Below are 13,271 nucleotides of genomic sequence, written 5' to 3'. Positions count from 1 at the left end.
GGTGTCTATTCTTTATTATTGTTTGCTGTATTTTATCACCAGATTCACTAAAATTTGCATAACAAACATTGATATTTGTCATCAATTGGAGACTTAAGAGTTCTACAGTTATTAAGAAAGTAGATTATTCCTATTACATGATACATTGAAAATAAAAGGTCCTAACTGATCTGTTAGTATGCATCAGAATGGTTGTGCTTTATGGTGTACATATTATCATCTGAATATTTGGAAAACTGTAATTCTGGTTCTTGACTGTGGGTAAACATTCCCAATTATTTTATAGCTGTGCTTTTGTTGGATTAATACAAGTTTCTATAATAATCGATTGCTAGAAAAGATCATAGACAATAGGTGCAGAAGTAGACCATTTGGCCCTTTGAGCCTGCACCGCCATTTTGAGATCATGGCTGATCATCTATTATCAATACCCGGTTCCTGCCTTGTCCCCATATCCCTCGATTCCCCTATCCGTAAGATACCTATCTAGCTCCTTCTTGAAAGCATCCAGAGAATTGGTCTCCACTGCCTTCCGAGGCAGTGCATTCCAGACCCCCACAACTCTCTGGGAGAAGAAGTTTTTCCTTAATTCTGTCCTAAATGACCTTCCCCTTATTCTCAAACCATGCCCTCTGATACTGGACTCTCCCAGCATCTGGAACATATTTCCTGCCTCTATCTTGTCCAATCCCTTAATAATCTTATATGTTTCAATCAGATCCCCTCTTAATCTCCTTAATTCCAGCGTGTACAAGCCCAGTCTCTCTAACCTCTCTGCGTAAGACAGTCCAGACATCCCAGGAATTAACCTCGTGAATCTACGCTGCACTTCCTCTACAGCCAGGATGTCCTTCCTCAACCCTGGAGACCAAAACTGTACACAATACTCCAGGTGTGGTCTCACCAGGGCCCTGTACAAATGCAAGAGGATTTCCTTGCTCTTGTACTCAATTCCCTTTGTAATAAAGGCCAACATTCCATTAGCCTTCTTCACCACCTGCTGCACTTGCTCATTCACCTTCAGTGACTAATGAACAAGGACTCCTAGATCTCTTTGTATTTCACCCTTACCTAACTCTACACTGTTCAGATAATAATCTGCCTTCCTGTTCTTACTCCCAAAGTGGATAACCTCACACTTATTCACATTAAACGTCATCTGCCAAGTATCTGCCCACTCACCCAGCCTATCCAAGTCACCCTGAATTCTCCTAACATCCTCATCACATGTCACACTGCCACCCAGCTTAGTATCATCAGCAAATTTGCTGATGTTATTCTCAATGCCTTCATCTAAATCATTGACGTAGATCGTGTCGGCACTGTCCATCAGGGAAGAGGTACAGGAGCCTGAAGACCCACACTCAGCATGTTAGTAACAGTTTCTTCCCCTCTGCCGTCAGATTTATGAACAGTTCATGAACACTACCTTGCTATTCCTCTTTCACACTAATTATTGTAACTTAAAGTAATTTATAATGGCTCCATGGTACTGCTGCCATAGATTAAATTTCATGACTATTGTCAGTGACAATAAACCTGATTCTGGTTTTTGAAGCAACACACAAAATACCTCCCTCTCTGGTTTTGAAATAATTTCGAAACTACTGTTAATGTTACTGGCTTGTGGTTCTGAAGAACCAGGTTACTGGCTTGTGGTTCTGAAGAACCAGGTCCTATTCTTCGGCAAGCAGCAGAAAATGAATGTAATCACAGTCAGAACTCGTGGTCTTTAAGAAGGGGTTTCCAGCCTGTGGTCTCTGGACCTCTCGGTTAATTATTAAGGCTTCATGCCATAAAAAAGTTGGGAACCCCTGCATTAAAGATTTTAGCTGTAACCTCTGGTAAATATCCCAGTGGACTGCTGACTGCCTCTTACAGGCAGGGCAGGCATACTCCCCAAAACCTGAAGATTGTGCAGCTACAAACAGGAGAAAATCTCCCCCTCACCCTCCCCCTCGAGGTGGCAGTTCACCTTTAAGACTGTTGTGGTCATATACTGTGTTCCTCGTGCTCCTCGTGTAACCCAACGTAGATTGGGAAACTGCTTCACTAAGCATCTATGTTCCGTCCACCAGAACAAGTGGGATCTCCCAGTGACCACCCATTTTAATTCCACTTCCCATTCCCATTCCAATATGTCCATCCATGGCCTCCTCCACTGTCGGGATAAGTCCACACTTAAGTTGGAGGAACACCTAGTACAGTCGGCTCTCCTTATCCACGGATTCTGCATGCGCGGATTCAACCAACTGCGGATCGGGAAAATCCAGAAGTTCTCTCTCCAGCACTTGTTGTTTGAGCATATACAGACTATTTTTTCTTTCCATTATTCCCTAAACAATACAGTATAACAACTATTTACATAACATTTACATTGTATTAGGTATTATAAGTAATCTAGAAATGACTTCAAAGTATAGGCAGTCCCTGGATTATGAATGATTTCCATTCCTGAGTCCGTCTTTAAGTCGGATTTGAAGTCGGAACAGGTACATCCAGTATTATTTAGCATCAGTCAAATGACTTTCTTAGTATATAGTACATATTTTACCTTTCTATGCATGTAAAACTTAAGAAACATACGTATTTCAATAATTAAACCACTGCGTTGCTTAGTATTAATTGTTGCTTTCGTCGGGGCAGGGCCTTTCACATGCTCCATTAAAATTGTTCCGATCGTTGACTGACTGTAGCCTAACGCTTTTCCAGTGACCGATGGCGTTTCACCTCTTTCCGATCGCTTTATTACTTCCAGCTTAATTTCAATCGTGATCGTGATTATTTTCGTGAACAGAAACACTGGATTCAGAGCTGCACCGCCGGGTCCTAATGTCCACTGCACTGAAACAGGTTAAATAAGGGACTTGAGCATCTGCGTTTTTTGTTATCCTCTGGGGGTCTTAGAACCAATCCCCTGCAGATAAGGAGGGCCGACTGTATTCCATTTGGGTAGCCTCCAACCTGATGACTTGAACATTGATTTCTCAGTCTTCTAGTAATGCATTCCCCCCCTTCACAATTTCCCATCTCCTTGCATGCTCATCGCCTCCCTCTAGTGCTCGTCCCTCCCCCATTCTTCTTTCTTTCATGGCCTTCTGTCTCTTTCACCAAACAACTTCCCAGCTCTTTGCTTCGTCCCTTCCCCTCCCAGTTTCACCTATTGCCTGGTGTTTCTCTCTCCCCTCCCCTCACCTTTTAAATCTATTTCTCAGTTTTTTTTTCTCCAGTACTACTGAAGGGTTTTGTCTCGAAACGTCGGCTGTACTTTTTTCTGTAAATGCTGCCTGGCCTGTTGAGTTCCTCCAGTATTTTGTGTGTGTTGCTCTGATTTCCAGCATCTGCAGACTTTCTCTTCTTTCTCTTGTATTATGTACTTGTATTTTCTTTTGCCATAAAGCTGATCAATAATACAAAATATAGTTCCTCAATAAAGTGGTTCCCTATGCAATTTACAGCCAGGAAAAAGAAAGAAGTAGAAGCTCATTAGTCCATCTCTCACTCCTATTGTTAATTTCACTCAGCTTATTGATCATGGATCTCACTGGATTTGAAGTCTGGAAAAATCTATGGTTTCAAATTGATAAGATGGGAAACAAGAGTAAGGAATATGAATTTGATAGCAGGCTGCCCTTTCAAGAAAAGTGATCTTTTTGTGTCTTACAGTGTCTGCGACAGCTTTTTACAGAGCTCAACCAGTCATTGAGTTCATGTGTGAAGTATTAGACATTCAGAATATCAATGAGCAGAATAAACCACTGACTGACTCTCAGCGTGTGAAATTTACCAAAGAAATAAGAGGTAATGTGCATAGAGCTATGGTAAGCAAGTTTACTGTCAGTTTCTGCGAAAGAATATGTTCAGCTGACATGAATAATTTTTACTAATCCATTTGTTTGAACTCCTAAAACTCTTAAGCTTGTCATGAAAACTTTTTTTTTAAGACAAAACCTTGAATCACTTTGAATTTTTTTGTTTGTGTATATGAATACAACATTTATGTGTGATTGACCACACCTCAAATAGCCTGTTTTGGAACATGAGTTTTGTTAAATATTCGTAAGTAGGTGCTCCTGGTTTTTTTTGTTAAATGTGTTTTTTATTTCTAGGATTGATTAAAATTGCATACCCCAATATTTGAATTTAGTTCGAAGAGTTTTATATCTTCTAAAGTTACTTACACTGGTATTTTTTATTAATATATTTTATAACATTGCAAATTATAGTATTATGCAAAATCAGTTGCCTCATTTTAAATATATTTTTATTTATTATTTTTGTATAAAATGTGTCCATTTGATTAAAAATGTTATTCATTTATTAATAACATTTTCAATGAAAAAAGATTAAATCTAATTTAGTCTCTGCTTTTTTACCAAACATCCTCACAGAATCAGTGTTTACCTTGATTCAAAGTATTAAGCACTTCCTTTCTAATTCTGTAAATTCCTGGCTTTCAAACTAGTTTAAGTATTAAGGAATGAAAAGTACTGATTTGTTGTTTGTAGAAATAGGAATTACAGTAACCATATTAATTACAGAAAACTATGCCACGCTTTCTGCAGTTGTAAGATACTTACATGAACAAAATGATGGAAGTTAATATTAAAATACTATCTTGTAAATTATTATACCGCAAGTAGCGAAAGTGTAAAATAAGTTTATTGTCCAGTACAGCTCATTTAAACATTTAATGTTTCAATCTGCTGGTCTTGTTTTCAGCAACTAATTTTAACAATTCTGTTCCAATTCATTTACCTATTTCAGGTCTAAAAGTGGAGGTGACTCATTGTGGACAGATGAAAAGAAAGTACAGAGTATGTAATGTCACCCGCCGGCCGGCCAGTCACCAGACGTGAGTACACATTCGCTTGTAATATTTCATAGCTTTTTCATTTGTAAGTCTTAAGTCCCCATCTTTTTCCCAAGTGCAATGCTATTTTATATTTCTTTCACGACTCTTTAAAAGAAAATTGTATTGGCTTTCCTAATTTCTGTCAGTTGTCTCCTTTGCCAGGTTTCCTCTGCAGCTGGAGAATGGGCAAGCAATGGAGTGTACAGTGGCACAATACTTCAAACAAAAATACAATTTGCAACTTAAGTATCCCCATCTACCTTGTCTACAGGTGGGACAGGAACAGAAGCACACCTATCTGCCACTTGAGGTGAGATTGAAATATAGAGAACAATACCATTTAAAGTCAGATTTTGTAACAAAGCTTAAGGTCAAACCCACCTCAAGAGTCCATGTACCTTCCAGGACCATTTTGACTTTGTTTAATTATATCACTTTTACTGCATGACCATTTTCAGTGTGAAGGGAAGTTTTTTTTTACTAAGCCATGCCCTCTCAATTAATCTAAATTTTATTTTTCACCTTGTTCTCCTCAAACTGCTTGTTTTTAATTTTTATGTGAAATTCCATTAGTATCCACTTTGGAATCTTGCCAAGTAGTCAATATTTGTGTAATCCTTGACTGCAATTGTTAATAGTGAACCATATCAAAGCTGAGTTGTATCTTGCTTTTCTGATGACCTTGCATGCGCATTGTAAGGCATAAATGTACCTTAAAATTTTCTTCACTTGCATGTTATTAATCCAACTCCAGCTTTTAATGCCTAACAACAGAGAACTGGAATGGTACTGGGAAATTTCCATTACTTGTAACTGTCCTCCACCCGTAGCCATTTTTGCAGAAATGTCCAAGTTATATTTCCTCTAGAAACTTAAAAGATCATGTGCTGAGTAGTGAAAAGAAAAAAGGCTGATAGGTCTTGCTTTAATCTTTTGAATTTCATGGACTTCTAAACAATTGGCAGAAACAAACAACTGTCTACATTGCCGAATACTTAAGAGCTGTTAATGCATTACTTTGCCATCTTCCTCCCGATAGTAACGCACAAAATTAGAGTATCTAATTATTTTAGAAGATTGAAAGAATACCCACTAATATCTGTATATGTATTTTGGAAAGGCTTTGTGTGGGAGAGAATCTTTAGGACCTTTTTTCCTAAAAACCATGATTTCAGAACATAAATTTACATTTTAACTTTTTCCATTTGCAGGTATGTAACATTGTAGCTGGGCAACGTTGTATCAAGAAACTAACAGACAATCAGACATCAACAATGATCAAAGCAACAGCACGGTCAGCGCCCGACCGACAAGAGGAGATTAGTCGTCTGGTGAGTAGTGATAAAGCTTTAAAGTTTGTGGTTTTAATTCTGGGAGATAAAGTGCAGATTTGACTGTGAGCTAAACTAACCAGGAAGTCAATAACAGAAGGAGAAATTTAAATATTTTGATGCACTTGAAAGCTAATATAAAAATGATTTTCAAATTATAAATTAGAGTATGAATTTAATGCAGAAAGAATCAGTCCCTAATACCCAAATTAGCTGTCCCTGGACAGTGATTAGAATCCTAAATCATAAGTGGTGAAGTAAGGTGTGACAAATTACATTGCCTGCTATGTATTAGTCATTTGCAGGTTTGCCAGCTGAAATGGAGTCACACAGACATTATGGGCAGAATATGTATTTCTCAGGTGTGACCATTACACTGAGTAGAAGTAGATCATGTGATTTTTTTTTGGGGGGGGGCTTTCAGGCAATTTAGAGGAAGAGAAAAAGGTGAATTTTGGTACCTTGTGACAAAGAGAAGTCTGTTGAGTATGCTGTTGTGTCCAACCTCAGAAATTTCTTTAAAGATCATGCTCCGTGGTTCTGCATCCATTCAGATAAACAGTTTAGAAAAATAACAGGCTAGCTTTACACTATATAATTTTATCAGGATATTCCGTACATCTAGAAAACTCAAATGTATTTGTTAGAGGCCCTTACTGAAAGCTTAAAGAGGTTCATACAAGACAGTTTGGAAAATGGCAAGAGTTTCAAGGTTCAAGGTGCATTTATTAACGAAGTATTTTTTGCAGTCTACAACTCTGAGATTTGCCTTCTCCAGACAGCCACAAAACAAAACCATGGAAGCCATTCGAAAAAAAACATCAACCCCCTTCCCCTCCACGCGCAAAAAAATGCAAACAGCAACAAGAATATCAAACCCTAAGCCCCTCCTCATGCTAAAAAAAAATGCGCAAATGGCTACAAGAAAGAATGGGCAAAAACACAATATAAAAGCATAAAACTGAAAGACTGCAAGTGAACTACAGTCCAATCTATAAATCGCCAATCCAGAACTTCGGTTATCCAACAACCTTCTAGGGTTTAAGGGCTCTTGCCTCCTGGAGTCTTCTCGGAGACAGTAAACCACCAAATCACTCAATCGATCTTCAAACTGTAGATCACAATCTGTAACAGATCCAGAAGCACATTTAAAATAAAAGAAGATATAAAAGAATCAATTTTGTGGACTATCTGGAAGATGTTGCCTGAGGAAACGTTTTTCCCTGGTGCTATCTTGATCAGTAAAGGTTTGAGGTGAATACAGGAAATGACTATGGTAAATTTAAATGAGCATGGTCAGTGTAGCCCCAGTGACTTTGGGAGGTGTGTAAGAAACATAGAATAGTACAGTACATTACCTTCAAGGAGTGTTTGAAATGAGCAGTGGATATGGCCCCATTGAATAAAAGGAATGTGGGAAGAAGAGTTGTGTAGCAGAGCAGAAAGCTAGAATCCCAGCAAGTTTATGCAAAGTGCAGGAGGGGCAAAGGCCCATGTATAAAAAGTGTTTCTTTTATTTATTCATTTAAACAAATGATTTACAATATGATTGTACATTTTTTGGTTTCCTTCCCTATTAGTTGAGCCAATACAACAAAATAGAAGCAAAGACAGGGCACCTCAGACCTTGGAATGTATATCATGTGACGCAAGGTCTCACCATCAGGCCATAGTCAGCATAGTTTTCTAAAGGGAAATTCTTGCCTGACAAATCTGTTAGAATTCTTTGAGGAAATAACAGACAGGATAGACAAAGGAGAGTCTGTGAGTGGTGCTTATTTGGATTTTCAGAAGGCTTTTGACAAGATGTTGGACATGGAGCTGCTTAACAAAATAAGACCCCATGGTATTGCAGGAAAGGTACTAGAATCGACAGAAGATTGGCTGTCTGGTAGGAAGGAAAGAGTGGGAATAAAGGGGGCCTTTTCTGGTTGGCTGCTGGTGTCTAGTGGTGTGCCATAGGCTTCAGTGTTGGGACCGCTTTTCTTGTTGCATGTCAATGATTTGGATGAAGGAATTGATAGCTTTGTGGCCAGGTTTGTAGACAATACAAAGATGGTGGAAGGGCAGATGGTGTTGAGGAAACAGGGTGTCTGCACAAGGACTTATTTTTGGGGAATGGACAAAGTGTTAGATGGAGTATAATGTAGGGAGATGCATGGTCATACACTTCAGAAGAAATAAAGGCATGGACTATTTGGTAAATGCAGAGAAAATTCAAAAGTCAGAGTTGATGGGGGCCAAAGGACTTGGTGTTTTCATGCAGAACAGTCCACAGAAGGTTCACAAAAATTATCCTAGGAATGAAGGGGTTAACATATGAGGAGTGTTTGAGGGCTCTGGCCCTATACTCGCTGGAGTTTAGATGAACAGAGAGGAGGGGGTCTTTTTGAAACCTATTAAATATTGAAAGGTCCATGTAGAATGAATGTGAAGAGGAAGTTCCCAATAGTAGGGGAATCTAGGACCAGAGAACAGCCTCAGAATTAAGGGCCATCCATTTAAAACAAAGATGAGGAATAATTTCTTTAACCAGAGGATGATGAATCTGTGGAATTCCTTGCCATCATTAGATAAATATAAGGCGGAGGTTGATAGGTTCTCAATTAATCAGAGCATTAAATGTTAAGGGGAGAAGACAGGAGAATGAGTTTAAGACAGATAATAAATCAGCCATGATGGAATGACAGAGCAGATCTGATGATCAGAATAGCCTAATTCTGCTTCTGGATCTTGGGGTCTAACAAGATGATTTCTACATTTTGAAGACGCCTGAAAGAGTTTCTGAATTAGATGGTTGGGAAAGATGATGTTCTGTTTTGAATCAAGGATCAAATATGCTTGTTTAGAATTAGGAAACAGTGGAGAAGCAGTTGTTTTACTAGGACTGTTCCATAGGCTGCCATCTTGTGGGAAGAATACTGAGCAGCAAACTTACAAGGAAATTACAAAGGTGCCCAAAATTTCTGACATAGTGATAATGGGAGACTTCAGTTATTCAATTATAGACCAGCAATTAGCAATGCATAGAAGATAGAGGAAGAGGAGTTTCTGAAACGTGCATGGGAGAATTTTTATGACTGCTAAGTGCCAGACCCAGGGAAGATGGACTTGTGGACGTTTGTTTAGGAAGTAAGCCAGGCAAAGTGCCGCAAGCATCTGTGAGGGAGCATCAAGGAAATGATTGTAATTTCACAATGTTTAGGATAGTTAAGGGGGAAAAAAACAGATGGTAAATTGGAATTAAAACTTCACAGGCAAAGCTATTTGAACAGTGGAAGGTCTTTTAAGATACAGCTGTTTCATTTTAAGCCGTAGTACATTCTTAAGAGGGATCAGGATAAAGAATTTAAAGGCAAAATTCCTCAGATTACCAAAATGAGAGGATGAAGCCAAAAGAAAGCATACTCAAGTCATCCTGTACAAATGTGATTAACATAATATAAGGATATTAAAGCTGGGCTTAGGGTGAGTATATAAAGACTACGTCCCCACTACCCCATACCTAAAGAGTTGTATCTAACATTAACAGGCCATAAAATGACTGAAGCTACAGTTTGACTGATTTTTTTTTAAATGAACAAATAGCAAGAAAAGAAAGCAAATATAGAATTATAGAATTCTTTATCACAGAAGGAGATCATTGAGCACATTGTGCCTGCACCAGTTCCCTACTAGACCTACTTGCTAGTTCCATCCCAAATCCTTTCCCATCAACTTTCAATATTTCCTTCGCAATGTGTATTTGTTCAATTCCCTTTTGAAAGAGAAATGGAACTTGCCTCTGTCATGAAAGGTGGTACACTAGGTGTATGTGCATGCTAAAATGTTCCTGATTAGTACAAGGAGACTGCTTTTCTTAATGTATATGAATGATTTGGACTTGGATGTACAGGAGCAATTTTCAAATTTTACGGTAACACAAAATATGGAAGAGAAGTTAATCTTGAGGAAAATAGACTTTAATAGACTTTTAAAAGAAGAAACAGGACACTGGTAGCAGGAAGTAGCAGACAAAATTTAATGCGAAATATTACATTTTGAAAGTAGAATCAGAATCAGGTTTATTATCACTTTTATATGACGTGAATGATGTTTTGTGGCTGCAGTACAATGCAAAAGCATAAAATTACAATAAGTTACAAGATAAATAGTACAAAATAAAGGAGTAATGAGGTTGTGTTCATAGATTGTTCAGAAATCTGGTTGCAGAGATGAAACAGTTTGTGAATCATTGAGTATGGGTCTTCAGGTTCCTGAACTACCACAGCCACGTGTCTTTCCTGTGAGCTTGCCTCTGCTGCCATCTTGCGCCACATGGCTTCCAGCTCTGTTTCTAGGCCATTTTGGGCTCAGCGAGTATCCCAGGTACCTGTGGTCTATTGACTTCTTTTGCCAGATTCTCTAACTTCTGGCAATTACTTTACCTGTTTCCCCTTCTCTTTTTCCATTGCCCATTCTGGTCACCCTCTCACCCATTCTTCTCGCCTGCCCATCACCTCTCTCTGGTTCTCTTCTTCCTTCTCTTCATTTCATAGTCCACAGTCCTCTTGTGTATCTAATGTTCCAGTAGTGTTCATTTAAATAATTCATTCTGGGCTATATATATAAAAAATAAATGAATTGCATAGGTCATGACGCTGCCAAGTGATGCACATGCATGTCGCTTAAAGAACAAACTTAAGAATTGCATCTTTTGGCTATCTTGTTTTCCTTTTAAATTAGTTTAATGTTTTGAAGTTACAAAACATAATACGTCTCCTATCAGATTTGTCCTCCTTACTCCTTTACCTCTTCCACCAATCACCTCTCAGCTGCCTACTTCATCCCTCCCCTCCCACTCACCTCCCTTCCTCCACACCTGGTGTTACCCATCACCTCTCAGCTTGTACTTTACCCTTCCTCTAACTCCCCAACTTGTTATTCTGGCTTTGGTCCCCTTCCTTTCCAGTCCCGATGAAGAGTTTGGTCTGTAAAGTCAACTGCTTATTCCCCTTCATAGATGCTACCTGACTTCCTGAACCCCTCCAGCATTTTGTGTGTTACTCAAGATTTCCAGCATCTGTAGATTCTCTTGTATTTAGAAGTAGTGCAGTTTCTTGCTGACAACCTTTCTTGCTCAGTATTCATCTCCTACGAGTAAAAATCCAAAGATTTGGACAGTTTGCTGAATTGTGCCGATGCAAAAATGACATTGAATACATGTTTAAAAAAGAACTTCCAATATTACATTTTGCTTATGTCCTCAAAAGTGGCAAATTAAATCGTCACAAGTAACTTTTTTTTTAAAAAAACTAAATAAAATCATCTTTATTTTATCTTGTTCCTCATCCAGAATCATGGACACTTCTGTTAGGTACATTGATACAAGTTTACTCTGCGAATATAAATAGAAGAATTAGTGGTCAAAAGGATTCCCAGACCTGTGACATAGCAGCAATAATTGAATTGATTTTCGCTGGTTCATATAATTGGCTAGCTTTGAGCAATTGCATTTGTTGTACAAGATCTGGAAATGTAGCAGCTTTTCCAACATTTGCCTACCTGTCTCAATATTTTATATGAATTGTTCTCATAATTTTGCCATAGTGACTAAAGTTCATGAAATCTAAAGGTGGACTGAATTTTACTTTGGCACTTAATCCTACTGAACTGTCACTTTTTTTATTATATTCAAATAGCAAAACGATATGCCATTCAGCTATAAATTCTTGCATTTGAATCTTCTTGATTACATTACACTTCTAAGATTTTTACATTGAGTAAATTTGTTTTTTAAAGGTGAAGAGTAACAGTATGATTGGCGGGCCAGATCCATATCTAAAGGAGTTTGGTATTGTCGTTCATAATGAAATGACTGAGGTCACAGGTCGTGTGCTGCCTGCACCGATGCTCCAGTATGGAGGCAGGGTAAGTCTGATGTTGGACGGAAGCAGCTGGAATTGTGAATGCACAGGACTTGAAGTAAGTGATATAGTGCATCGCTACGCTATATGTATGAGTTGTACAGCAAAATTATTTTAAGCACAAAATATTTACCAGCAAAAGTTAGTTCTGGATAATTAAGATTATTGTTTTATTGTAGGTACCTGCTGCTTCATTACATTTTAGCATAACTCTCCAAAATAATTTTTGAAGGTTAAATTTTTTGTTTTTTTTTGAGTAGGGAGAACAGCTAGTGCACTGGTTTTGGAAGATTTCCCTCCACCCTAACCCCCCCCCCCATCAAAGAATATTGTTTCAAATTTGTATCTTATGGTGGTACAGAAACTGCAGATGCTGGAGATATTCAGTAAGGCAGGCATTGTCCATAGAGATAGACATACAGTTGACATTTCAGGTATTTAACCTTGTATCAGAACTCTAGACTGCACTGCCTTAAGAGTTCTACATCATGATGTTAGTTCACTCTGGCTTGGAGTTACACACACAGTACAAAGTAGTTAAATCTTTTTATCAGAACAGTGTGTTTATGTATATTAGGATTTTAGTTGAAGCATCATTATTTATTATTGTCTTTTAACCACTTTATTAAATTTTCTTAAATGGCCCAGTGATTCATTCACATCATATAATGACAAATTGTAAATTCAAGTTTGAAACTTTCTTTTCCATAGAATTTGAAAGTAGAAGATGTGTTCAATTGTAATTGTCAGTTAAAGTTTATAAATACGGCCTTTTGAATAAATTCCCACAAAAGTGAGCTCAGCCTTTTTTTTTCACTTGATTTTTTAAACCAGTGAAATAAGGAATTTAAGTATTTTTACCATATAATCTAATTTTCAAATTAATTTTAACAATAATAAGTGGTGTTTTTCTTAATTTGGATGGTGTTTTTGTCCATTACTAAATCTTTTCCTAAAGACAGGTCCTTTGTATATACTGGACAAGTACTATAGATATGGATGCTGATCTATCTTCCCTCGCACTTAAAGTTTTTGTCTTTGTTTTGCTTAGACATATACATATGTAAGAAAATGAATAATTTTCCCTATCTTCAAGATAGCATGATTGAAATGTCATTCTTATTCTTGCATCAACATGTTAAGTAATTAATTTCAGTTATAAAATGCTGATTTCTTCAG

The 13,271-nt window shown here is 37.8% G+C and overlaps 1 protein-coding gene across 2 annotated transcripts in view; it reads left to right on the top strand.

Annotated features, from left to right (window-relative positions):
- The window catches only part of LOC132383486 (protein argonaute-4), an 86,229-nt gene that overhangs the window by 37,707 nt on the left and 35,251 nt on the right, over window positions 1-13,271 (top strand). The window contains exons 6-10 of one of the 2 annotated variants that reach the window (XM_059954487.1): window positions 3,667-3,801; window positions 4,768-4,855; window positions 5,018-5,165; window positions 6,067-6,186; window positions 11,968-12,096. In XM_059954487.1, coding sequence (XP_059810470.1) covers window positions 3,667-3,801; window positions 4,768-4,855; window positions 5,018-5,165; window positions 6,067-6,186; window positions 11,968-12,096 — 620 coding nt within the window. Of the gene's footprint in view, window positions 1-3,666; window positions 3,802-4,767; window positions 4,856-5,017; window positions 5,166-6,066; window positions 6,187-11,967; window positions 12,151-13,271 lie in introns of both variants that reach the window. The other variant, XM_059954486.1, reaches the window with a different exon arrangement.

Source organism: Hypanus sabinus, chromosome 30 (assembly GCF_030144855.1).
Source record: "Hypanus sabinus isolate sHypSab1 chromosome 30, sHypSab1.hap1, whole genome shotgun sequence".
NCBI lineage: Eukaryota > Metazoa > Chordata > Chondrichthyes > Myliobatiformes > Dasyatidae > Hypanus > Hypanus sabinus.
This window is presented reverse-complemented; position numbering and strand designations above follow the sequence as displayed.